This window comes from Lissotriton helveticus, chromosome 1_1 (assembly GCF_964261635.1).
Source record: "Lissotriton helveticus chromosome 1_1, aLisHel1.1, whole genome shotgun sequence".
NCBI classification, from domain to species: Eukaryota; Metazoa; Chordata; class Amphibia; order Caudata; family Salamandridae; genus Lissotriton; species Lissotriton helveticus.
The window spans coordinates 697,657,631-697,685,450 of record NC_136057.1 but is presented as its reverse complement, the minus strand read 5'-3'; the positions used below and the strand labels follow the sequence as shown (position 1 = coordinate 697,685,450).

The following is a 27,820-nucleotide window of genomic DNA, read 5'->3' as shown; positions in this document are numbered from 1 at the left end:
AAATCTGTGTTTCTCTGTGTATATGTGACTGAAAGGGTGCTTGTGAGTGATTGACAGAATGAGATTGTGTGAACTTGTGTATTAGTTTAATGTACTTGAGAGTGTCAATGACAATGAAAGAGTGAGAACAAATGAGTGAGTGAGAGTAGGTATGAATAAGGGAAAGTGAGTGAGTAAAGACATGAGTGAGTCAGGGGTGTCTCTATCAATGGTGCAACGTGTGAAGCTGCACCAGGGCACAAAGGCCCACAGTGTATGGGTACGTTTGTGAGGGCACCCAAGGCAAACTTTGAAAACATTTAGATGAACCCATGGTAAGTATCCCGTGCCACCACTTTTAGGGATCACAAGACACTAACTATTCTGAGGCCAATCAAGAAAGTTATCTATGAGTATACTAAGTAATGTTTATGTAGTAGTACTTTCCCTACTCATAAATGCTTTTGTGAAATGGTCCAAATGTGTTTGGATTAATGTTAGAAATTGGGTTGTAGTTTGACTGATGTATGAGCCCTAGTCAAGCAGCAACCACAATCCTACTCAGGGTAAGAAGTAGGCAAACCCTAAATTAGCTAGTGCTTACCCTCTGGTAGCTTGGCTTAGAGCAGTCAGACTTAACATAAAGCCAAAGTGTAATGTATTTGTGCAACCCAGTAAAACAGTGAAAACACCACACAAAAAGATTCAACACCAGGTTAGTGAAATAGAACTTAATGTAATTAACAAAACAAGAACAAAACAACAAAAATCAAATAAGTGGATCTTAAGATATGAATTTTAAAGAATAAACTGTAAAATAGCGCTTAGTAGCAATAACCCCTACTTGGGGTCACTTGACACGCCAGACCAGGCCCAAGTCAAAAGTTCAGGCTGACCACAATGGAGCATAGGCCCGATACAGGGAGTCAGACAGGCCAGCTGAACAAAAGTACCTTGATCCTGGCGGAGGCGACGTAAAAAATGTGGGCCATAGTCAAAGCGATGTATTGGTGTCGATCCACGCAGTGGTGGCGATGCACTGGTCCTGATCCGGGCATCAGCAATGATAAATTGGTGCTGATGAGTGTAGGGCTGTGAGGTGGAGATTGGGCATCGTCGTCTAAGATGCAGTCTACAGAGATGCAAAGTCCTTGTGCAGATCCAAGAGCAGTGCATTGGGGCCAATTCACACAGTAGAGCTGATGTGCTGGTTCTGGTCACACCTAGTGCTTTAAATGGGCCGCTACTCACCGGTACTGAGTACCGGCACTTCTTCATTTTCTCCCCTTGAATACCGGCACTTTTTTCTAGAAGAAAGAGAGTACCGGTACTCATGGGGATCTGACTTTAACCGAGGCAGCGCGCTCCCTTTTCCCTCAAGTTATACCACGGCAGCACCTTTCAAGCACTGCACGGAATCAATCAATGGAGCTCGTCACCAGGACCCAGCGTGAGCGGCTTTGTAAATCAGAGCAGAGGTGTGTCTGCTGAGTCATTTGCTTATCCAAAGATCTTTCACAGTGGGCGCTAAGAGGGGGCTGTAAAATCTAATGGGTGGCGGTGGGAGGCACTATTCAGGACATAACAAAAGAACGTATGGGAAGGCTTTTACAGTCGTCACGCATCTGAATTGCTTTCTTGCACACTTCCACTTCCACACTCGCTGATTCCTATTTCATCGACCTTGGACAGACCTTAAGACCAATCGAAAATGTGGAGATTGGCACCTGGTTCCCCAGTACAGACGTTGTCAGTTCTGGCCCTAACTCCGGTTTACAAATGTTCCAGGAGAGACTTGTTTACTTATTTTATGCGTTTTTATATAGCGCTGACTTTACCCAAAGGTGCCAGAGCGCTTCACAATAGGAACAGTAATGATACATGAGGAGAAAATTACAAGTGTACATAGTACAAGAGCAAACGTTACATTACATGAGGCAAATGTGACAACTGTGAGCAAACAAAATACAAGAGGTAGCAAATGATACATCACAGGAGGAAAAAGTGATATGTGTGCAGGTTACAAAAGCGTACAAAGTACAAGTAGAGGTATAATACTGCAATAAATGGCAGACACTCAAACACAAGAACAAACGTTACGTAGGCAATGGTGGCACTTGTGCAAGTATCTAAAGCAAACAAAATGTAAGAGGTAGCAAACAGTGTGTCACAAAAGAAAAGTGACGTGTGCATGTTACAAAAGAGTACCAGTACTGGACAGATGGCTCAGTGGACTGTAGACCACTGGTTCGATTTAAGGCAGGCTGAAGCAGCATGTAATCCCAGCCACGGCCGGTAGTGGGAGTACCAGCCGGGCGGTGACGGGGGGACTGGGAGGGGCAGGGTGGGGGGTAATAATGTATGGATTACAGAGTGTAACAGGTAAGTAAACATATAAATAAATAAAATAAATATTGTTGCGTGCACTGCATCACAGAATGCAATGCAGTGCCCGCAACGAAATTTGTTTTATTTATTTATATGTTTACTTACCTGTAACACTCCATAATCCATACATTACTACCCCCCGCCCTGCCCCTCCCCCTCCCCACGTCACCGCCCAGCCGGTACTCCCACTACCGGCCGCGGCTGTGTAATCCTTAGGCGGTTGATAAAATGCATGCAGATTTCGTGCATACAACCTTGGCACGGTCAAAAAAGCTAACCTCGGGGGCGTGGCCAGCAGCATGGCCGGCTAGGAGGTGCCTCGCCGGAGCTCCGGCCGGGCTGCATCATAATCCGATGAACACAGACACCCCGGGGAGCACGCCATTACATATACAGGGGTGTGATCACGGCGGACACCCAGCGAGCAGCTCGAGGGATCGACATCTGCGCGGGGCAGCCTAAAACCTAGACGACCGGAGCCTGGGCCGGGAACGACTGCGGAGTGCAAAATGGCGGCTGTGGCTAGGACGACGGCCGAGACGGAGCAGAACGAACTCGTGTCCGTACGTCAATAACGGGACAGGGTCGGAGCAAACACTTTATCAGCCCTGGCCTGTGCCCCGGGGAGGACGTGACTTTTGTGCTTGGCCCGGAGCAGGAGACTTCCCCCGGTGGTTCGGCCGCCTTTACCAAGATGGCGGCCGATTGGTGACTGACCCGGTCCCGGAGAGCAGCGGAGAAAAGAAGCAGTCCCCCCCCCCACGGCACGGCGGAGGTGAGCGGCGGCGGACGAGCGCTTCGCTGGAGAAGCGGTCCCTGTGTGTGGGAAGGAGCGGAGGAGCACGAAGGCCGATATCGCCGGGGTGAGCCTGTGGAGGAGGGGCTGATACGGCCGACTGCAGTGGAGGTGAGCCCGCGGGGACACACACCGGAGACGGGGGCCGATTGGGAGGGGACCTTGCCGTGCTGATACGGGCTGCCCACGGCCCCCCCTGCACCTGCCACTCGGAACCCCGCCTGCGGGCTGCACCCCCCGCCCCCCCCACCTACCCCGACATCATCCGGAGAACCGAACAGGGGAGAATAGGGGGCACGGGGGCCGGTGATAGCCGGAGACGGAGAGACAGCGCCCAGCAAGGTCACTACGGGGGTGAGTCCCCCCCGCTGGGTGACCCAGAGCGAGGGAAACTGAGCAGTCAATGCCCCGAGGGGAAGCGGAGATCAGGTCACCACCCACCGCATTGTGGAGGAGTCAGCCGTGCGCACACCCACGAAGGGATACGGAGCCCAGACATATGGTGGGGAGTGAGCACACTGGAGTGGAGGCAGTGTTCCCTCGGCGGCGGTCGAGCCGGAGTGGGAGCATTTAAGAGAGACCGCACTATCCGGGATTAAGTTGGGGGGGCACCCAGCAACATTTGGACGCCATTGGAACAGGGCCGCCCTCTACACCCGCCCATACACCGGCAGCCCTCGCTAAGTGTGGGGGACAGTGACCTTTCAGGGGTTGGGGCGCCCCTGGACGTGGAGCAAGAACCGGAGCTTGGCGCAGCTGGACGACTGGCACTGGGTGCCGCGTTGCTGGTGACGCAGGAGGAGACTACCAGGACAGACCGTGTAGTGCACAGATCAGCGTGAGAGCCTGCGCCGCCGAACAGGGGCACCTGAGAGAACTGGGCAGTGAATGTGCCCCCCCCCCTTGGAGGTATTCCTGCTCAGGAGGCGAAAGTTGGGTTAGAACATACGGGGAAACCACGGCCCCCGGAGTGGCGTTCTCTCAAGACCTGCGAGTTCCACGCGGTGAAGGCAGGCCGCATATGGCGCCAATCTACCGGAGAAGAGGACCACCATGGGGAAGAGAGACCCGGCCCCTAAGGCATCTAAACAGGGCCCCATGGATAATTATGCAACATCACGACCAGCCATGGAAAACCGACCGGAGTCCTCTGGTGCGCGGTCCGAAACGGCGATGCTACTAGAGGCTATCCAGGCCTCCAGGAGTGACATCCAGGAATCCCGGGCGGCCCTGGAGGTGAAGATTGGAGAAGTGGGCTCTGAGATAACATTGCTGAGGCAGGACTTCCGGAATCTAACGGACAGGGTAGCCGCGGCCGAAACCAGAGTCACTGATAATTAAGCGTCGATCACAGCCCTGAAAAAAGACATGGCGGAGCTCCAGGCCTCTCACCGTCACCTGCGATGGAAGGTGGATGATGCAGAAAACAGATCGAGGCGCAACAACCTCCGCTTTGTCGGCTTTAGAGAGGGAATTGAAGGGAGGGACATGGCCTCCTTCCTACAGGCCTGGCTGAAGACCACTTTTCCGGCGGCGCAGTTCTCGGCGTGCTTCGTCATTGAGAGAGCACACAGGGCGCTCCTGGCTAAGCCACCGGAGGGTGCACGACCGAGACCAGTTATTGCGAGATTCTTGAACTATGCAGATAGGGATCTGATTCTGAGGGAAGCCAGGAAGCTGGGAGAGATCCGTTTCGAGAACGCAACCATAATGATATTCCCGGATTATAGCCAGGAGGTGTCAAAGCAGCGCCGATCCTTTGACTCAGTCAAGACGAAACTAAGATCCCTGAACATTGCTTACATGCTTCTTTTCCCGGCGAAACTCAAAGTGATCTATAAAGATAAATCCATTTTCTTCACATGCCCGGAGGACGCATGGCAATGGCTCGAGGAACGCCCCATCCTGACCAGCAGAGGGGCGGCCGGAAGGGAAGCCATGGACAGGTCACTGCGGGAAAGGACACACTGGGAGCGACCGAAACCGCAACGTAGAAGATCTGGCAAGACAAGGAGACGTCAGCCGGCAACGCCTTACCAGAACCGTGGTGCCAGTGACAGAAGGGGGGGCAGATCTACGTCCCCGGGAAATGACTCAGTAGCGGGATCCAGGTTCCGTAGCCTGCGAAATGCCATCCGTTCAGAGGGAGACGAAGAGGAGGACTCGGAGAGTCATGGTCCTGGTGGGGATGAGGAGGAAGTACTAGGAGATTGAGTACATCCGCTGGTCAAGGAAATACAACACTTGGAGAAAGATGCGTCGGGGCAGGGACACACGGTGGACACACAGGACTCCCACTCATAACTGTAGCTGCTCAAGGACCAGTGTGATTGCAGCCCGGCCACCGGGAGCACGCAAGTTGACACGCCCTTCAAAATGTTGTTTGAGTTGTTTATACAGTTCTTTGGAGTGTGATGGGAGGGATATGTGGGAGGGCGACAGGCCTTCTCCCATGGATAGTTTGGTCCCAGGTTGGGACGCGACTGGAAGGGGAGGGAGGTGGGGAGGGGGGTTTGGGGGGGTTTGGTTATTGCATTTCTTCAAGTTGGGGTACTGGAGGGTTGCAGGGGGGAGGGGGGGTCAGTTGAGAAACAGCAGCACTATGCCAGGCCGCACCTTGAGCCGCCCCTAAGCCAGGGACCTGCATGGGAGGGAGGAGGTGACACACAATGGCAGACACACTAGGTACTCCGCACATGGGTGATGCCGGGGTCACTGTGTTAACATGGAATGTAAATGGCCTTGGGTCGAAGATTAAGAGAAGCTTAGTCAACGCCTACCTCAAAAGACTAGCGCCTGATGTCATCCTTCTCCAAGAAACACACCTTAGAGGCAATCAGTGCGCGTTTATAGCGAGGGGCAGGCATGTGGTGCTGGCACATGCGGGGTACACAACAGATTCCAGGGGAGTGGCGATTCTTATTAAAAAAAACTGCGCCATTCACTATCACGCACACTTGGCTGGACCCACAGGGGACCTACGCGGGAGTCCAGGGGATCTGGAAACGGCGCAAGTACACTATCCTATCGGTATATGCCCCGCCCAAGTTGCAGGCACGCACACTCAAGGCAATCACCGCTATACTCATGGACACGGCCGACACGATACAAATAGTGGGGGGTGACTTTAATGACGTAATGTGCACTTCACAGGATCGGTCGGGGCCACCACCTGCACCAGGGTCCACTACAGCCCTGGCGCGGCAAATGCACGTCATCGGCCTCGCCGATGTCTGGAGGTGGCTTCATCCTACGCAGGAGGCCTATTCCTTTTACTCAGGGGCCCACAAGGTCTTCTCTAGGCTAGATTATCTCTTCATATCCAGGCAGGATGTTTCAGCGAGTGACCGGGCAGACTACAAAGCAAGGGGTATTTCAGATCACTCACCGCTCTATGCGCAGTTGGGGCGGGAGAGGGGAGAGAGGAAGGCAGAATGGCGACTAGCGGCCTGGGACATACAAACACCGGAAATACTATGGGGCATCAGAGCAGACATAAGGGTGTACATGGCTGAGAATGAGGGTACGGTGGACTCCCGGGTTACCCTTTGGGAGGCAATGAAACCGGTCCTGCGGGACCGCATACAAAGTAGGCTGGGAGATGTTAGACGGAAGCAACAGGAAAAAATAGCCAGTGAAGAAGTATCTATCTTGGCCCTGGAAGCAGAATACCACCAGCGGAAGGGAGAGGCACTCCTTAGGAGACTGTTAGACACCCAGAGACACTACAGGGCAATAGTCACTGACGAGGCACGTACTCAAGCGCTGGCGACACTCCACCGACTATATGACGTGGGCGACAAGTCCGGCAAACTCTTGGCAAGGTTGGGCAGGAAAGAAAGAGCGGCAAGGTGGGTAGATCAGATTACGTTAGCGGGAAACGGACGGGCGTACACAGATGAGGCGATTGCAGAGGCCTTCGCGACGTATTATGAGAACTTCTATAGGGCCAGAGATTTGGGAGGCAGGGAGGAGGCGCTACATTATCTGTGCGATATGGAGGTGCCGACTCTGTCCCCTGAGGCCAGCCGAGCCTTGGAGGCGGAGGTGACACTGGAGGAAATCTCGGAGGCCATAGCATCGTTGAAACCGGGGAAGACGTCGGGACCAAATGGCTTTCCGGCAGAATTCTTCAAGCGGATGGCCGATCTGTTACGACGGCACATAAAAACTTTATTCATGGAGGCATACCAAGCAGGTAACTTGCCGCCGGACCTCGCCTTGGCCACTATCATCCCGATCCACAAAGAGGGAAAGCCCAGGGATGACTGTGCCTCCTACCGCCCCATTTCCCTCCTCAATATGGAAACGAAGATCTTGGCCACAATTCTGGCCAAACGTCTACGGTTGGTCATTGCAGATCTGGTGCATATGGACCAGTCCGGTTTCCTCCCGGATAGGGCGACCAAATTGAACCTCCGCCGCACTCATACTTGGCTACAGGAGGTCCGAGGGCGGAGTGAACCCCACTGGTTCCTTTCCCTGGACGCGGAGAAGGCCTTTGACGCGGTCCATTGGCCTTTCCTGATGGTGGCCCTCCAGCGATTTGGGTTTGGCCCCAAGTTTTTAAAGTGGGTTCAACTCCTGTATGCAACCCCGAGGGCACGAGTACGGGTCAACGGGAGGTTGTCCCGCGAATTTCCGATTCACAGGGGAACGCGCCAGGGTTGCCCATTGTCCCCCCTTCTCTTTACCCTCACAATAGAAATTTTGGCAATACGGATTAGACAGAATCAGGGGATTAGGGGCTTCACCTGGGGAGACTCGAATGCTACGCAGGAGAAAATATCCCTATATGCCGATGATGTCCTGTTGTTTGTCACTGACCCAGACACGACAATCCCGGAACTGTTTAGAGAACTAGCGGGTTTCGGTGCAAGGGCTGGACACACCATAAACTGGCACAAATCAGTCCTGTATGACCCGCAAGGCATGGAACGGAGGGAGTGCCTGCCAGAGCTATTCATTCATACAAAAGAGGGCTTTCAATACCTGGGTATATATATAACCCTGGACAGAGAGCTCTCCTTCACCAACAATGTGGCCCGGGTTATGGTAGGCGCTACGGCCGAGATGGATAGGTGGAGACAGCTCCCGCTCACTTTGCTGGGTCGCGCAGCACTCTATAAAATGGTACTACTTCCGAAGTTCCTTTACGCACTTCAAAACGAATACTATCCACTGCCAGCCAAGACTTTGACTAAAATACATGCAGATCTACGGGCGTTCCTGTGGTTGGGGGAACAACCGAGAGTCGCTCTATCCACTCTACAACGTCACCAGTACAGTGGAGGGATTTCTCTTCCCAACTTGGAGGCGTACTACTGGGCGGAACACCTCGCCCCGATTAATGAGTGGCTACATGCGGCAGCTGATCACCCTACCTACGCACTAGAACGGTCTAAGTGGGCAAACAACACCGTACTGCACTACCTCTATGGAGGGACGGTGGGGAAGCAGTTCCTGCCGGCCACGAAGATAACGCTGATGGCGTGGTATAAGGCGACGAAACGCATGGGTTGGGACAAGCGGCCCACCCGACAGACACCGTTATGGTGCTGCAAGTGGTTGGGAGAACTCGATAAACTAAGACGCTTCAAACGATGGGATGATATCGGTATTTCAGTGTTAGGAGACGTGATCGCGGGGGGGGAATTGAAAACATTTCAGGCGCTCCGGGAAGAATTTGGCTTACACCCCACCCAGTACTACAAATATGCACAGCTGAGACACGCATGGAGGGCACAAGACATCACACTCATTGACATCCCAGAATACGCGCCACTGGAAGGTAGACTGCTGCAGGAACGAATACAGGGAGGGGCGATATCCCTCACGTATAAAACTTTGACCAACAATATGTTGGGGGACTTACAGGACCTACGAGACAAATGGGAGGCAGAAGTGGGGGGTATGGAAGACCTGGATTGGGAGTTGATTCTCATGCACCCGCGCGAGGTAGCGATTAAGTCGAGGCTTCGGCTCATACAATTCAAGGTGCTACACAGATCCTATTTCGACAGGGTGCGCCTTTTTAAAATGGGGAGAATAACTGATACAGCGTGCCTTATGTGTCGCCAGCTGAATGGCGATTTTTTCCACACACTTTTGGGTTGCGAAGTCATTCAAGAATACTGGGAGAGTGTATTCCTGGAATTGGAGGACGTGCTGGGGGTAAACCTACCGCGCGACCCTAGATTGGCGCTACTGGGTTTGACGACAGAAGTGGACCTGGCCCGCCCTTTGATCATCTTTTTGGTACTGGCTTTAGTGGTAGCAAAAAGGGATATTGCACGATACTGGGGAACACCCGCTAAGCCAGAATTAGAGGAATGGAGGAGGGGACTGGATCTGTATATGGCAGCAGAAAGAGTGACCTACAAAGCCAGGGGCTGTCCAAAAACGTTTCGGAGAGTGTGGGCAAAGTGGAGACAATACCATGGACTGGAATAAGGCAGTGGGGGCGATAAGTAGGAGGTAGGGGGGTTCCTGACGCGGCAGGACGTACGACAGTGACAGTTGTAGGCCATATACATACGTGAATGCTTAGACCATGTACGCGAGGTGGGTAACGGCAACACAGTGGGAGTGGGGTGGTCCAGGGGGGAGGGGGAAGTGGTGGGTAGGTAGGCTGCTGTTTCGGGGGATTGTTTTATTTAATATGCTTTTGTTGTGTTTTACATTAAAGGACTAAGTGTTATATTGATGCTTGTGAAATCCTGAAACAAGAAAAGTTGCGCACCTAACGGTTAAGGCGGAATGTTGACGCCTTACCGTATGCTAATTTTTCATTTGTGATACTTCTGATGCAACAATAAAAAGAATTTCCACAAAAAAAAAAAAAGCTAACCTCACCCCTTGTTCCCCCTTAGCCCCACCCTAAACTCCGCCCACTGCTCCTTTTGATGTGTACCTGCACTTATTTTTTTCCATTTAAAGCACTGGTCACACCACAGGAGTGATGTGCTGGTTCCGATCCATGCAACAGGAGTGATGCTCTGATTCCGATCCACGTAACAGGGGTGATGTAAAAATTCCGATCCACGCAATGGCATTGATGTGCCATTTCGACATGGGATGCATAGGTTTTGCTGAAGCAAGCACCTTAGGCCTCACTTCCAAGTGTCCAGGACTGGGGTGGCACCACTTGGCAGGGCAGACTCAGACAGTCCAGGAGAGGAAGCAGGAAGGTTGGAGTCTTTTATTTCCCTGTGACTTCATATCAGGAGGCCAGCCAGCTAGCCTTTGGAGTCACTATGGGTTCAAGTGATGCATCTCCAGTCCTTCTCACCCATGCAGGGCAACAGCAGGCAGTAGGCAAACCCAGCTAGGCAGGAGGCCAGCAATGCAGCAGTCCAGCAGAGTGGCAGTCCTTCAGGAGCACTGCAATTTCTCTTCTTGGAAGAGACTTCACATGTTCAGATGTGTACTGAATTAGTGACATCTGAGGTCCGGTACCTATACCCATGTGTGCCTTTGAAGTGGGAAAGACTGTTATGAGTCTCATGGTACCCCAATATAGGCCTAGGTAGCTGCACGACATTTTTCCTATGTTCGTCCTACCTTACTCTACATAATGGTTCTTGCGCTGACCTTTTACCAAGTTATGTACGTGATTTTCTTCGAAAACTAGCCTCAATTATTATGCATGAGGATTCTTAGTATCATATCTATTGCATAAAGTAAGTAAATGTCAACTTTCTAAAAGTGACATTTTCAAAATTGCAGTTTTGAATCTGACTTCACCATAAGTTGTGATTTTAAATTGTGATTCCAGAGACATGAAACTTAAAAAGTCTATCTATAATAAGGTAATCCCAAAATTACCCTATGGGAGAGATAGGCCTTGCAGTAGTGAAAAACGAATTTAAGAGTTGTTTTACTATAAATACATGTAAAACATAAAAGTACATGTAAAGCTTAAAAGTACTGTCCGGCCTTTTAAATATATTACACTCTGCCCTGGGGATTGACCAAGGCCCACTTTAAAGGTGACTTACATGTACAAAAAGGGAAGGTTTTGGCCTGGCACAAGGTTTATCTTGCTAGGTCGAAATAGCAGTGTAAACTGCACACAAAGCTTCTGCAATGGCAGGCCAGAGCCATGGTTAGAGGGCTACTAATTTTTTTTTTAAATAATGATTTAATTCCACGTTTGTGAAGCACAAACTTTTCACCCTTATGGGGATGAAGGCGCTGGGGGCCCGTCAGGGAGATTAAGTGAGCTATTGCCCAGAGTAATATGATGCTGAGCTGAACTACCGCTGGTATTGAACCGTTAGCCCAGTGCTCCGGAGTCAGCTGCTCTGTCCGCTGTGCCACACCTCTCCCTCTCTACCTGAGTGGGAGGTACAATAAGTGCAGCAGGCTCACTAGTAGCATTTAATTCACATGCCCTGGGCACATGTAGTGACACTTTAAGAGGAACTTACAAGTAAATGAAATATGCCAATTGGCTTTAAGCCAGTGTTACCATGTTTTAAGGCGAGAACACAATCACTTTAGCACTGGTTAGCAGTGGTTCAATGTGCAGTTAAGGCCAGCAAAAACAAAGTCAGCAAAAACTGCAGGTCTGAAGACAAAACATTAGGGAGAAACCACGCCAAGAAAGGCAGGTCTAACACACTTCCAGCTAGATACATCAAACAAAAATCCGCTCGCAAAGGGGCCGATTCTCAGAATCTGCCCCTTTGCGACCGGTATTTTTGCATTTGGGATGCATCATCCCAAATGCAAAAATCGCAAATTGAGAAATCGCTAAATTGCGATTATTTGCATTTAAGGAATCTCAAATTGAGATTCCTTAAATGCAATGCATGAAAGTTTTAAAAATAGCGAATTCGCTAATTGGGCACGCAAATTACCATGAAGTACAACTTCATGGTAATTTGCAAAAACTTTGAAAAATGCACTTAAGTGCATTTTTCAAAGTTTCATGTTGCGCACACATGCCCTAAGGCAGAGGTCTTCAATCTGTGGGGCGCGACCCCCAGGGGGGTCGTGGAGTCCTGGGAAGGGGGTCGCAGATTCTGTTGGAGCGTGCAGCAGTTCCTGGCGTCAGGCTAATTGAGGCTGGGTGATCACGGCGGAGGCCTAATTCACGCCTCATTAACAAGTAAAGGTCTTCTGAAGACCTGTGAAGTACTCGGGTGTGCCTTTCTGTGTGTCCCGAAGCTGTTTCAGCCGGGCTCACTTACACGTGCTGGGGAGTGGGGGTGTCTGGGGGAGGAGGCTGTAGCCCTTTGAGTTCAATCAATGGACTTAGCTGTGGGGTTTATTTTTATTTTTAACGTTTTATATAGCGCTAGCTTAACCCGTAGGTATCAGAGCGCTTTACAAACACACATAGTAAACAGCAGAAGGACATTACAGTCATTGGTTCAAGTCCCAGGAGCCCTCATACCTGGCGCCTGTGCAGGAGAAATGTGCCTGAGACTGTTCTTCACGGTGAGGTGTTTATACAGCCTGTCTGCTCCCCCCCCCCCCCTAAGCAGGGAAGCACAGAGATGCCCTCTCATGAGAGAGGAAGAAGAAGGAAGAAGACGCAGTGAGATACTGACCCCACCCCCATGAGAGAGGCACAGAAAAGGTGGGTGGATGAAGGATGAATGTATGTGTGGATGGAAGGATGAAGGATGGATGGATGGAAGGAAGGATGGATGAAGGATGGATGGGTGGATGTAAGGATGAATAGATGGATGTGTGAAAAGGTGGGTGGATGAATGATGAGTGGATGGATGTAAAGATGAAAGGGTGGATGGATGAAGGATGGATGGATGTGTGAAAAGGTGGGTGGATGGATGGATGAAAGGGTGGATGGATGTATGTATGGATGGATGGACAAAAGGGTAGATGGATGAAGGATGAATGGATGTATGGATGGATACAAGGTTGCATGGATGAATAATGGATGGATGAAAGGGTGGGTGGAATGATGAAGGATGGATGGATGAAAGGGTGGATGGATGAAGGATGTATGTATGGATGGAAGGACAAAAAGGTAGATGGATGTATGGATGGATAAAAAGGTTGCATGGATGAATGATGGATGTGTGAAAAGGTGGGTGGATGAATGATGGGTGAATGGATGGATGAAAGGGTGGCTGGATGAAGGATGGATGTATGGATGGATGTGTGAAAAGGTGGGGGATGAATGATGGGTGGATGGATGGATGGATGGATGAAAGGGTAGGTGGATGGATGAAGGATGGATGGATGGATGGACAAAAAGGTAGATGGATGAAGGATGGATGTATGGGTGGATAAAAGGTTACATGGATGAATGATGGATGCATGGATGGATGTGTGAAAAGGTGGGGGGATGAATGATGGGTGGATGGATGAAAGGGTGGGTGGATGAAGGATCGATGTATGGATGAAAGAGTGGATGGATGTATGGATGGAATATTGAAAGGGTGGATGGATGAAGGATGGATAGGTGAAATGGTGGATGGATGTATGGATGAAGGATGAAAGGGTGGATGGATGAAGGATGGATGTATGGATGGATGGGTAAAAGGTTGCATGGATGAATGATGGATGGATGTGTGAAAAGGTGGGTGGATGAATAGATGGGTGGATAGGTAAAGGATGGACGTATGGATGGAAGGAGGAAAGGGTGGATGGATGAAGGATGGATTGATGTGTGAAAATGTGGGTGGATGAATGATGGATGGATGGATGGATGTGATGAGGTCTAACAGGCGCATTTATGGTTGTCGATAGTTGTTGATGATGAGGAGTACCAGTTTCTAGAATCTTTTGTCGTAAGGGGGTCCTTACGCCTAAAAAGGTTTTACAAGGGGGTCTCGGCATCAAAAAGTTTGAAGACCTCTGCCCTAAGGGCATGTGTGTGCGCAACATATGTGCACAGATCAATTTCAGGGGTGCAACAGGGTGTCCTTTGGACACCACTGCACCCTTGAAATCGCAATCTCAATTTGCGAATCGCTAATTGTGATTCGCAAATTGAGATTGTCTTCCCATTCATTCCTATGAAATTGGGGTGTTTTATTAAGGCCTACCAGTAAGCTTGCTCCAGGGGATATCACAGGCATTTGGATTAGGCGCCTTGACGCCCACTGGGCTAAGTAGCGCGATATAAAGCGATTTTCATTCATTCATTCATTCTATGGGCCTGTAGGCCCATAGGAATGAATGGGGAGGAATTCCTTAATTGAGACTCGCAATTTGCGAGTCGCAATTAAGGAATTCTAAGAAATCGCTATTTTTTTAGTGATTTCTTGATGCATTCCATTTTGCTATTCCTTAATAGCGAATTCGCTAATTGGGCACGCAAATTACCATGAAGTACAACTTCATGGCAATTTGCAAAAACTTTGAAAAATGCACTTAAGTGCATTTTTCAAAGTTTCATGTTGCGCACACATGCCCTAAGGGCATGTGTGTGCGCAACATATGTGCACAGATCAATTTCAGGGGTGCAACAGGGTGTCCTTTGGACACCTGTGCACCCTTGAAATCGCAATCTCAATTTGCGAATCGCTAATTGCGATTCGCAAATTGAGATTGTCTTCCCATTCATTCCTATGAAAACGTGGTGTTTTATTAAGGCCTACCAGTAAGCTTGCTCCAGGGGATATCACAGGCATTTGGATTAGGCGCCTTGACGCCCACTGGGCTAAGTAGCGCGATATAAAGCGATTTTCATTCATTCATTCATTCTATGGGCCTGTAGGCCCATAGGAATGAATGGGGAGGTATTCCTTAATTGCGACACGCAATTTGCGAGTCGCAATTAAGGAATTCTAAGAAATCGCTATTTTTTTAGTGATTTCTTGATGCATTCCATTTTGCTATTCCTTAATAGCGAATTCGCTAATTGGGCACGCAAATTACCATGAAGTACAACTTCATGGCAATTTGCAAAAACTTTGAAAAATGCACTTAAGTGCATTTTTCAAAGTTTCATGTTGCGCACACATGCCCTAAGGGCATGTGTGTGCGCAACATATGTGCACAGATCAATTTCAGGGGTGCAACAGGGTGTCCTTTGGACACCTGTGCACCCTTGAAATCGCAATCTCAATTTGCGAATCGCTAATTGCGATTCGCAAATTGAGATTGTCTTCCCATTCATTCCTATGAAAACGTGGTGTTTTATTAAGGCCTACCAGTAAGCTTGCTCCAGGGGATATCACAGGCATTTGGATTAGGCGCCTTGACGCCCACTGGGCTAAGTAGCGCGATATAAAGCGATTTTCATTCATTCATTCATTCTATGGGCCTGTAGGCCCATAGGAATGAATGGGGAGGTATTCCTTAATTGCGACACGCAATTTGCGAGTCGCAATTAAGGAATTCTAAGAAATCGCTATTTTTTTAGTGATTTCTTGATGCATTCCATTTTGCTATTCCTTAATAGCGAATCGGTATTTTTTGCTAATAAGGAATCGCAAAATGGATTGTTGATGCATCTGGGGGTTCATGTTTTAATCTATTCTGCAGTTTGATGTCTGCTCACAGTCTCAACCACAACCCTGCAATATTAAAGGTGACAATGCGGTTGTATAGCACTAACCACGCCGCTGGATACATGGGCTCTTATGAAACTTGACTCTATGAGTATCTTGTCCGGGCAGTCATGGCCTAGCTCAAAGGAAGAAGTGTGAAGTTTGAGTCCAGGAAGAGTATACCTCATTTATCACTTGTAATACTGGTGAGAAAGTTCAGCAAGGGTTGTTATTTTAAGAACAGCACCTTCATTAATATGTCACAATATGTAAATAAGAATTCAGTACAAGTAGTATTCAAATGATAAAAAGCACACAAATTGCTTACTTAACAAAAATAACACAGGTAAATTCAGCTGCAACTTTGGGGTTTGCGTTGAATTTGGTTATTGCAAATTACTCTTAAGCCCAACCCCAGGATGGAACGACCATCACACGTGACAGAAATAGTTAAAGTGGGCATGAAAACTGGTACATAAGAGAGACAGAGATTCAGGTTCATGATCCCAGTCTTTTTCTCAAGACCCTTCTCTCCAGATAATGCTTTAAAATGAAACAGGAGGGAGCCTCCCTTGCTTGTAATGCTGGAGGAAGGCAGATTGTAATCTATATTGAGAGGAACCGTGAAGAGCTACCTCTGCTTCTTGTTTTTATTCTTGCTTAATTGACTTTGTTAACAACTAGGGAACCAGTTTTGAGACTGCTTGAGCACTGTGCATTGTCCGCATTGAGGGACCGTAGATCTTGGCAGCTGTGTGCTGTTTACATTCAGTCCCTTTGTGTTTTTACTAAAAGAATATGGAATTGTTTTATACCAAAAACAATCGCTTTACTGGGGATTTAATATTATTATTTTAGATTTCATATGTTTTAGACAAATGGACTAAGGGTCAGTTATTGCAACAGGAAGTATTTTTCACACTGGCCACTATCCTTTCTGCCATCTTGTTTTATTGTTCGTATTAATTTATTTCCTATGCACTATGTTTTTTTGGGCGTTAGACAACTCCTGTATACATTTTCACATGACACGCAGAACCTGATTTACTATTCTTTCATGCAAGGCATCACAGCAAGGAAAAGTGTTGTGTTGTGCGAAAGGGCATGAGCAGAAATGCGCAATTGCGTAGTGCCAATGTAGACACCCTGGTGCAAGGGTGCTTGCATTGTGGTCAGAAATGTTTTTGTGCTGAAAGGGAAACGTTCCTGCACAAAAATAACCCTTAGATACGTATTTCTCTTTTCACATATGTTGCAGAATGCAACACACATGCAAAGAGGACGTAACAAGAGGAAATAAAGCTATTTACTTCGTAATGCCTCTCTCAGGTAGGTGCCCCATTTTGGTTGAAACCGGGTGTAATGACTTCAGTAATCTGGGTTTGCTTCAAAATACATGAGAGGGGCTGCATAAGAACACCCATGTTCCACCCATGTAATGCCTACCCAACACAGAGTAATGTACGGCATGCAAGGAGCTGGGTTGAGTTACTCTGTGGCTGAAAAGTGATGCAAAGCCACCAACTCTCGATTAGTGTAGCTTTTTAAATGTCACCGGCAGCACTAGCATTGCATTGCGTCGAACAGTAAAGCTGGCCCACAATATGCAAGTCAAATCTGTCGTATACCTACCAATCATCAGTATGACGTGCAGGAGGTGGCTCTGTCCATGCCAGCTTCCCTCCAGCTCGGTCAGATATGACATTGGTAGGAGGAATGGACTAGCCAATGGAGCACACAAACATCGTTGCAAACAAAGAAAAGCATCCAGTAGAAAAGGTACACACCACAGTCCAGGAGATCACAGCTTCTCAGAGCGAGACTATTCTAGGATCCATCCACCTTGGAGGAGGCTGCATAGGCTTCCAATTTGCACATCAGTTATACCTCAATACCACAGTATGAAATGCCTGCACACATTGGCGCATGCGCACACAGTGCAAACAAGTGATTCCTCTCCACAGCATGTTTTTTCTCCAACTCGTAGGTCTTCTAATTTTGAGATAGGAATATATGTTAAGCAAGTGTTGCTTCGATGAAAACGTCATTACCTTTATTCCATAATTAGGATTGGATGACCTAGGCATGTGCCCGGAAATTGTTAATAAACATTCTGAACAATAAATCTTCCAATTGTAATTAAAATTCAATTACATGTGCATATTGTTGTTTGGTTAACATCAATAGGAATAAATTAAATGGCATGTTTAGTTTTATGTATTACTGTTTCATACGCAAACAGTCAACCTGTAGCATTAGAGGAAAACAAAGAAGACGCTCTTAAAGGCAGAGGTAATGAACATATTGTAGCTTAACTGAATGAGAGTTTCTGAAGGTTTTCTGAATTTTGTTCAAGGAGATATATAATGTTGCTAGCATTTGCATAGCGCATTGCCACCATGTGTATATATGTTGTCTCGCAATGTCTCCGTGTCTACAATGCCAGAAAGAGTTAATTTTGTACCTGGAAAGGAACAGAGCAGACGATGTCAGCATCACTGTCTTGCAGCTGGCAGGAACTTTCCCAGGTGAACCAGATGTCATGTTCGATCAGCTTCCATAAGAATTTAAGAACCTAAGATTCAGACACAGACATTAGGTTCTAAGGCACAAACTCCCTCTTCAGTCTCATCAAATTGCACAGCAGTCGTTCAATACATACAGCAAGCCATTGTGGGAAATGAATAACTGAACAAGCGTGCCCAATAGCAGACAGGTTGTGCATTCCATGAGGACCGAGAAAAAAAGACAAAAGATAGCAAAATGGTGGATAGGAAAAAAGTGATGTGCAGGAAAGCGTATGTTTTTTAAAATGTATTTTAAGGGGCATCACGTAAAGGTTTCCTGTGATAACATCACCCAACAAGAGGTGTAAAGCAACAGTATTTTACCTCCAGTTTTTGTATTTCTTGATACGGTAGTCCATTTTCCCTATTTTTTGTGGTTTAAGGTGGAAACAGGTGTGAAACCCATGGGTGAACTCAACAAGCTAGTTCATTTCTGAAAGCTAGACAAAATCTCAAATTTCACAAGGGGTCATTTGTGTAAATCGATCATAGTTTACTCAAATAAACTAGTATTTAAAATAATAAATAAAGTAGGAAAAAATGAAAATAGCTTACAGTGTTTTCATCTATAAATGCTTGCTCCAATGGCCGATTTGCAAAAGTTAAATATCATTTCGTCTGTCAGATCGTCCTGGTCACAGGGATCTAAAGAGTTTGTTCATTGTCAAAAAAAACTGTGATACCCAGAGCAACAATAACAAAACATTTGCCTGGACTAGTATGCCACAGAGTAGAAATGACTAGATTTTTAGAAGCAGAGTGGATGTGTTTAGCATGACCAATGAACAGGTGGTGAAGCTTTACCAAATGGATAAGTGGTACCTTGTACATATTCAAGACGAATTTAAAGCCATGCACAAGTATACATACAAGACTTTCACTAATGAGCAAACTATTAGTTGTTCTTCATTTAGGAGCAACTGGCTCTATCCAAGTGACTGTTGCTTTGCCTCCTTGATTTCCCCAACTATCCTTTTGCATGATCTTCAAGCAAGCGGGGAGAGGCAGGGCCGGATTGGTAAGGCGGGCAGTTGGGCATTGGGCAATGGGCCAGTGACTCATGGTCTTCTGCGGGCCGGTTTTTCAGAGCCCTTGTAAACCGGCCCACAGAGACTTACTGTCTTCCCCGGTCCTGGCAGATCACTGCGAAGTCTCGTTAGTATCATTGGCACTCCCCTGTCAAACTGAGGCTGGGTGCCAAGTGTTATTCTCACCCTAAGGGCATTCTCACCTTGGGCCCCCAGCCTCCTGTGGTCGGCCTGGCCCAGAAGCAAAATACCCCCCCCCTCACTTTCACGCCATGGTGGATGTAGGGAGGGTGGGAGCCTTCCAGGGGGAGATATTCTCACCTAAGCCCCCTGGAGTAGTGTGCTTTTCTTGATCCCCCTCCCCTGCCGGGTCATACCCTGCAGTTATAATGGGATGGGGAGGAGGGTTAGTAAAAGAAGTGGCCTCGTAAGGGGCCAGGTGTTGTCACCTGGGTCCCAGTTTCTTTTAGGCCTTGGTGGCGGGGCAGGGGAGTGTTTGCCTAGGCCTCGCTGGGAGGTAAAGTTTCCTAGAGGAAACAAAAACATATGACGTAGAGTCATGGTGTCACAGCTGCTGACGCTGTAATTGGGGAAGTATGTTCGAGTTCTGGCATCAGCTCACTATCCAGTGATTCTGAGCAAATCACTTAATTTCCCTTTCTATATGAAAAATTAATTTGATTTTGCTCAATGTAGCTGATGTTCAAATAGCTCCGATGCCTTTGGAACGAATTCACCATACATGAAGCAAAAATAAAATGCTAACCATTTGAGAATATGGGCCACTTTCTTTTTGGAGTACCCGAGTCTAATAGTGATCCCAATCCAACCCTGGGGAGAGGATGTGGTCTGATGGCTAGAATGCCTACTTTGGAGCGGGGAAACCAAGGTTCAAGCCTCGGGGTCTTGTCCACATCCTATGATTCTGGGCAAATCACATAATCTCCCTGTGCGTACCTAAAGAATGAATGTGTCCTTGTGTAATGTAACCGGTGCTCACGTAAAGCCCTCCTATACCTTCGGGTTGAGTTTGCGCTATATAAATCTGCTAAAAAAACAAAAAAGTTCTCAAAGCTGTGTTACAGGACACGCCCTACTATACCTGAACTCCTAAAGACCCTGCAGAGTTAACTGCTGTCAAAACTGGCACTGATGTCTTCATTTAATTTCTTCACGTGGTGAGTGCTATTGACTGCACACACACATGGATCATCCCTCTTAAAGCTTTCACAATAGGAAAATTACATGCTTGGGAGGGAGTGGTGTGGGGAGGGAGCAGACCACAAACCAAGGAATGTGTGAAAAAGGCTGCTTTATTGAAACAGATGCACATCACATAATACAATACTTGGCAACCGCCTTACAAAACTAAACCTCACTAACCAATCAAATACCTGACCCCTGGCCCCACCCCCTCCCCTAAAATTTTCTTGAAACCCGCCCCTACCCGTACATTACAACATTACAACATTACACATCAACATAAGACAATATATAACCCCCAAATTCCAACCTACCATTAAACAACTTCCCCTGCCTCTTACTTTATCACTGTCAAAACCCCTAAACCTGCGCAACTTAGATATAACATAACTTGCCTACCCCATTCCTGACGCTACCCCAACTTCAACAATAACCAGAACTTCTTTTAACCCTGTCAATGATTCAATTACCCCCGCACCGCACCTGTTCCAAGCTACGAACAAAATCTATGTCCCTGCACACCTGTTCCAATGAAAACCGCCTACACTGCAACTTATACTGTTAAAGAAAATAGAAAAAAAAACTAGAAAAACAGGAAAAAGAGAGAGGGTGGTCAAAAATGTACCCACTACGCCTAAGCTCCCAGCCACCAGGTCACCAAACCTAAGTTGGTGGCTGGGAGCAGGAGCCGAACCCCTTTACGGTTGGGCTCCCTTGGGCTACATTTGGGCTATGCTACCTGCAAGCGCAACAACAAAATGTCCGGCTTGCGCCTGATAACCACCCTGCCCCCCGCCCCTCCCAAACCGCCCGGGGGGACCTCCCTGCGGTCTGCCACTCCCCCCAAGCCTCCCTTGGGAGAGAGGGGTGGGGGGAGGGAGGAGACCACAAACCAAGGTATGTGTGAAAAAGGACGCTTTATTGAAACAGGTGCACATCACATAATACAATCCTTGGCAACCGCCTTACAAAACTAAACCTCACTACCCAATCAAATACCTGACCCCCGGCCCGCCCCCTCCCCTAAAATCTTCTTGAAACCCACCCCCACCTGTACATTACAACATTACAACATTACACATCACCATAAGACATTATATAACCCCCAAATTCCAACCTTTCATTAAACAACTTCCCCTGCCTCTTACTTTATCACTGTCAAAACCCCTAAACCTGCGCAACTTAGATACAACATAACTTGCCTACACCGTTCCTGACGCTACCCCAACTTCAACAATAACCAGAACTTCATTTAACCCTGTCAAAGGTTCCATCACCTCCGCCACCCAGAAAGACAGGGGTGGAGAAAAACTACCCCCCACTCCTGCCCCTCCCAACTAGGACTGCTGCCATCCATTCACCCTGAACGTGCCTGTACCTGCAAAAACCGTGCCAGGACTTCCCAAAGCTCCAGCAAATAGAGGTCTATGCCCATCCTGGACAAATGCACCCCTTCGCCCCTGAAAAATTCAACTGCCTCAAAACGAAGCTCCCTATGCGCTACCCTGACAAAACCAAGATGATGACAAAAACGAGAAATTTCTGAGTTGACTTTCCTCCGGGCCCTGTCCATAGCCCTCGGGTTCAAAGCACCCCTCCAAACTCTGCGCGGCACCAACTCTGTCCATAAAACGTGTCACCCAGCCCATTGCCCCTTCAAAAGTATCAAATCTTTTTTCATGGCCCTCATCAACACCACACCCTTCACCCCTACCAAGTCATTCTCTTCTAGAATAATCAGCAACACATCCGGGCACCGTCTCCCAACCAACCATCTATTTAGGCACGTGACCAACTCTTTCCACAACATCTCCCTTACCCTTCCAAACAATGCGGTACATTTGGTCATTAAACCCCAACATTTCACCCAAATAACACCGGCATGCATGAAACTGAGCCCATTTGACAAAAGAATGGCCCACAATCTAAATTGTCAGCACCGTTGGATGGGGCCCAGCCACCGAACCTGTAAAGAGAAAAACAAATTGAGATTCAAACAAAAGAGAATGACGTATGCGCCTCCTCTGCACTCTGCCTTACATAGCGCTGATAGCAAGCAGACGACCAGCGCCCCAACCTCATGATATCTCCCTGTGACCAACTCCTGTTATGCGCCTCCGTAGCTGCCCAGATCCTAAAAGAATGTGTCCCGTACTCTGCCCTATCCAGCCCCACACTGCACAATGCCTTCCTCAACACCATGCGCTGTTGATAGTCCGTCACTCTTTTCTTGTTATCATGCCGGAAAACCTCTCCCGATCCCCCTCCCTGGGGCATAGCAAACCAACAGGGGGCCCATCTTAATGGGCACATGGTTGCAGGCACCGCCGATTCCAAATGCATGAATTTACCCAATCCTCTCTGGTCCGTTTTTGAGCTGGCCAACCAAATATGTATCCCCTCCTCTCCCATGGCCACATCTCCCCACCTCACCCCTGTCTTCCGCCTAGTACCCAGGAGCTCCGATACCCGAAACGCCCCAAAGAACATCCACAAGATGAGAGTGGAAAATAAACAGGCCTCAAATTCGTACCTCCATACCTCCAGCAACACCGCCAAGATCAGCAAAAGCTTCTGCCAGGTGAGCAGGGTCCGCGCTGCACTCTCCCCCCCTCCCTAGCCCACCCTTCAAACATCCTCCTTCCCACTTCCCCCGCCGACGGAGTGTACCTCCATAGGAGTTTCCCCATAAAGGTGATGCCCGCCAACTTTCCTGTGAAGGTAACCTTCGTCAAGCCCCTGTCAAGGAGTACCAAAATAAACTGGACAACATCCTCCAACCGCCGCCAAGCGTCAGCCCTCTTACGTGCACCAGATGCCAGGATATCCCTCCACGCCAACTTATAAGCCACCAAGGTGGAAGCCGAGAGGGAGCCTACCACCAATATTAGCACCCTGCGTTGCCTACATACCACTGATGTTCCGGCATAGGGGTCGGTGTCCTGTCCGCCTCCTTGGCAAGCCCACGGAATCTCACCCACTGCGAACGAGACAAAGAATCCGGTATGTCATTGTCCACACCTGGTATATACAATGCCCTGAAAGCAATGTCATGCCGCAAGCAGCCATGCACAAAAACCCGTAGCAACTTCAACACTTGTTCATCTCTTGCAGACTGTCTGTTAATGACCTCGGCCACCGCCATGTTGTCCACCCGAAACAGGACTTTCTTATGCGACAATGCCACCAGTAAAGGGAAAAGCTCCAGGAGCGCAATACTCCTCCCACTGTCCTTCCACTGCCGTGGCCTCTGCTCAGCGCACCACCTGCCCTGCTAGTACACACCCAAACCTTCACTGCCTGCTGCATCTGAAAAGATTTGTACGTCCCACTGGACCATTGAAAGACCGCAGGAAAACTGACCACATCCTTAAGTCCTCCTTCACCCCTGCTGACAAGCGAACATGATGGTGCGGTAAGTGCCGGCCTGACAGTGGCCTACCCAACCGTCTGCAAAATGTCCTCCCTACTCTGACCACCCTGCATGTGAAGTTGAGATGTCCGAGGAGCACCTGCACCTCCTTCACTGTCACCTTTCGTTTCAACAGCATCCCTTTCAACAATTGCAACATTTTTACCTTGTTGTCATCCGGCTAGCGAGCCCGCATTGCCACCGAATCTCTATTCCCAAGAATGACATGGCCGTGCACAACCCATTGCCTTCTTAGGCGCCAACGGCACCCCATGTCGCCCATGAGCTCATGGAAAGTGTCCAAGGCTGCCTGGCACTCCGTGGAGCCTGGTACACCAACAAAGAAAAAATCATCAAGGTAGTGTATCACTAATGTGCGCATGACATGGAACAACCCATCGGCAGCGCCTTGTCCACATACCATTTCCCTTCAAACTGGATCCCTAGAAGATCCCAGTCATCCGGATGCACCGGTAACAACCGGAAAGCTGACTTTACATCACACTTTGCCATCTCTGCGGTCACCCCCGCGGTCACCACTAGTGACATGGCCACGTCGGCTGAGGAATAAGAAACTGAGGCCACCTCCTCATCAACAAAGTCATTCACTGATGACCATCCGGCCATGAGAGATGCTGAATCAGCCGGTATTGACCCACCTCTTTTTTGGGTACCACCCCGATTGGTGAAATAATCAGGTTTTCTGTCGGCCAATCCTCAAACGGGCCTGCCATTCTCCCTTCCCTCACTTCCTTGTCCAATTTCTCATGCACCACCAACCTGTGTTCTGCCGCCGATTTCAATTTGTCCTCCCACCTTCTCTGCCGCGGCCCCCGATATCCCAAATGGAATCCCCACAAAAACTGCCAATCAAAACCCTACCTGCTCCTTGGTCCCCGTACCCCCTCAGCCCCTCAACCAGCTTCTCCAACCTAACTGGCGTAGGAGCTCTTGGGCCCAGCGCATTGTGACCCTTTGCCCCCCTATTGCTTTGGAACAGCTGAGAGGGCCCAGGGGTGCTGCTACCTGTCTGTTGCCACTGCTGATTTCCCTGTGGCTTGACTCCCCAACACTTAACAAGGGGGTGGCTCTTCCCACACTTCGAACACTCGTGTCTGAACTTGCAGTATTCCCTTGTGCATAGGCCCTTATTGAAGTCCCAGCACGCCCCTGACCCTGATTGTGATGGCCCTGCGCTTCTCACCCCTCCCTGGGTGGGCTTCTCCTGAAAGGGCTGGTACACCAACGGCAGTCCACTCGCCGTAAACACTGTCTTGCCACCAGTGGCCGACCCCATGGTATGTTGCCACAAGTCTGTGTCCAATTCCCCCATTTCACCTCTGGGTCCCACACCATACGTGCCCTAAATTCCTCATCATACTGCACCCACGCATATCTGCCCCCCGTAATCTGGGCCTTCCTGATGACATCCATGTATTCGAATAATGCTACGCAGCTTTCAGGGAACTTTTCACAATACACACTGGCGTATATCAAAAATGCAGCCGTCCAGTTCTCAATAGTCACAGGCACCTTAGGCCTTTTTGCCAATTCATATTCCTCCTCCTTAGAGCCCTCCTTAGCCCTCACTTCCCTGGGCAAGAGTTTCAACAGTTCAACATATTCCCCTTCCATATGCGTTCTTTGGTGGCCAACATTAAGTGCGCCCCCAAAGGCTTGGTCACCCCGATATAAGGCAGTTTCTTAATCTTCAACTCCTTGCTATGTAAGGGGTCCTTACCTCCCCAGCCACCTCCTTGTTTGTCCCGCTCTTCACCATATCTCCCGGGACCGCCTCAGGACCCACCCCTGTGTCTGTCACGTACTTACCCCTGTGAAGTCTTCCTTCCGGCACCCCCCACCCCTTCACACCCTGCCCCCACAGACACCATTTTTGGTTTGGCCCGTGGTCCACCAACCTCACCTGGTTCCAAAGAGGGTGCCCGGACAGGCGCCTCTCAAACGTAACCCGCTGGCTGAGGAGCCCTCACCATGTTCTCTCGTGGACCTAGCCGCCACTGCCCTTCTAGTGACCGTTGCCTGCGACACAGTACATGAGACATGAGAGGGCCCCCCCTCATCCTCCTCCCTCAACTGCCCTTCCTCGGGGGAATCCTCGTCATAATCCAGCACAATCGCTTCCTCTTGAAGCACCTCTGTGGAAACGCCTACACACCGGGCCTTACCGGACCCTACCTGACTACTACCGGCCCTAAAGGCCCTTGCTTGACCTCCAGGAGGTGGAGCCGACTGTACCCGCCGGTGCTCCCCCATGCGTTGACCTCCATGTGCTACTCCATCCGCTGGTAAAGTTGACCATCATGTTCCTTGTGACGTAGGGGCCAGCGAGGCCGTGCCGGGCCTTCGTGCACTGGCTGCGACGGGATCCCCGCCGGTACAGGCTGCGCTGTGCAGGGCTCTACCCTCCCTTCACATCGGCGTACATGGGCTGCACCCCGGCCTACCGAGTCCGTCACGCTGCGACGCCCCCAACCTGTAAAAGAAATGTTTGGACTGATGTGCTGGGCCCCTCACTGCGGTCCTCCGCCTCCCTCCTGCTGGCCCCTTAACAGCACATTCCACTCCTGCTCTGATTCAACCCCGAAAACACTGTGACCCCCTCTGCGGGGGGTCCCCATCTTCTTCATCCTCGCTCCAATACAACATGGCCTGTACTATAGCTGATGCCTGTCCAAAACTCCGGCCCGTACCCTCTAAACGGCCCTGTGTTCCTCTTCCCGCCCCCTGCCCGGACCAAAAATCCGCTGAAACGTGCGCTCCTGCCCCTCAAAGGAGGGTAGCCTGCCATCCGGATGCCCTCTCTCCCCGCCGTCCCTGACCCCTTCCGACCAAGATGGGAAAATATCCAGCCCTTCCCACGCCCGGGAAACCCCTGCTGATTCCCCAACTTTTAAAGCGTCCCCCTCCCCCCAGCAGGCACCCCCGCTGCCTCCCCAACCTCCCCCCTTCCCGACCCGGGGCCCCTCCCCCCACGCAGTTGTCCCATGAAAAAATTCGACCCGAGCCATGTGCCCCACCTGTCACTCTACTTGCCTGTCCTCCCACCCCCCACCTGTGCCCACTCCCCCTGCCCCAAAGAACTCCCCCTGCTGACATCCTCCCCCCACATCCAGGCCCGGAGGTGAAAAAAGGAGGGGGCTATACGAGGCACCCCCTCGAGAATCCCCTGCATCTCCTGCCAGAAAACCCCTTCAAGTGCGCGCCTCGAATGAACCTTAAAAGGGGGGGTCACATGCGCATTCCAACTGTGTACCTCATGCCGGTCCCTCCCATCCCCCCACTGGCGCCCACCTCGGGCAAAAGTGTTGAGTGTCCCGGGGGGGTGGCGTTTCCCCAATAACCTCGCGCCTGTGCCATGCCCCTTCAACGCTTCTGGAGCCCCCGGGCCGCTGCCCTACCCCCCTTCCCCCACCTCTTTCACTTCCCCAACAAAAGACAAAGAAGGGAAGCGCTGCTTACCGCCGCGGGCCCCCCTCGCCGCCCCCGCACTGCGGAGGCAGAAACCGGCCTCTTCCACATACCTACAAGCGGGGGAGTGCCTCCAACAACGCTTCCCGTTCCATCTGCCAACAACGTGGCCCCCGCCTCCGCGCTCATGCCTTTCCACCTCCCCAGAGCTCACATTACTCCCTGGCTGCCTCAGCAAAGCAGGGGCCGCCTTTTTCACTCGCGGGCGGCCCCGCTCACTTACCGGCGAAGTTCAGCTACGCTTCGGGGATGTGCAGGTGGCGACCGCCGCCGCCACACCTGCAGAGGCCTGCCGCAGTGCCGATGATGAGGTCCATCCGGCAGGCTTCGCTGAGCAGCCGGAGGGCCTCCAGGACTCTCACGTCTTCCTGTGCCATCGCTGCCCAGAAAATACGCCAATGCAACACCACTACACCTACAAAAATGTACCCACTACGCCTAAGCTCCCAGCCACCAGGTCACCAAACCTAAAATGGTGGCTGGGA

At 49.8% G+C, this 27,820-nt stretch overlaps 1 protein-coding gene across 1 annotated transcript in view; it reads right to left on the bottom strand.

Annotated features, from left to right (window-relative positions):
• Nucleotides 1–18,088: 18,088 nt before the first annotated feature.
• The window catches only part of LOC144762712 (uncharacterized), a 127,559-nt gene continuing 117,827 nt past the window's right edge, over nt 18,089–27,820 (bottom strand). Inside the window, exon 4 of the mRNA XM_078647959.1 lies at nt 18,089–18,211. Coding sequence (XP_078504085.1) covers nt 18,089–18,211 — 123 coding nt within the window. The remainder of the gene's footprint in view (nt 18,212–27,820) is intronic.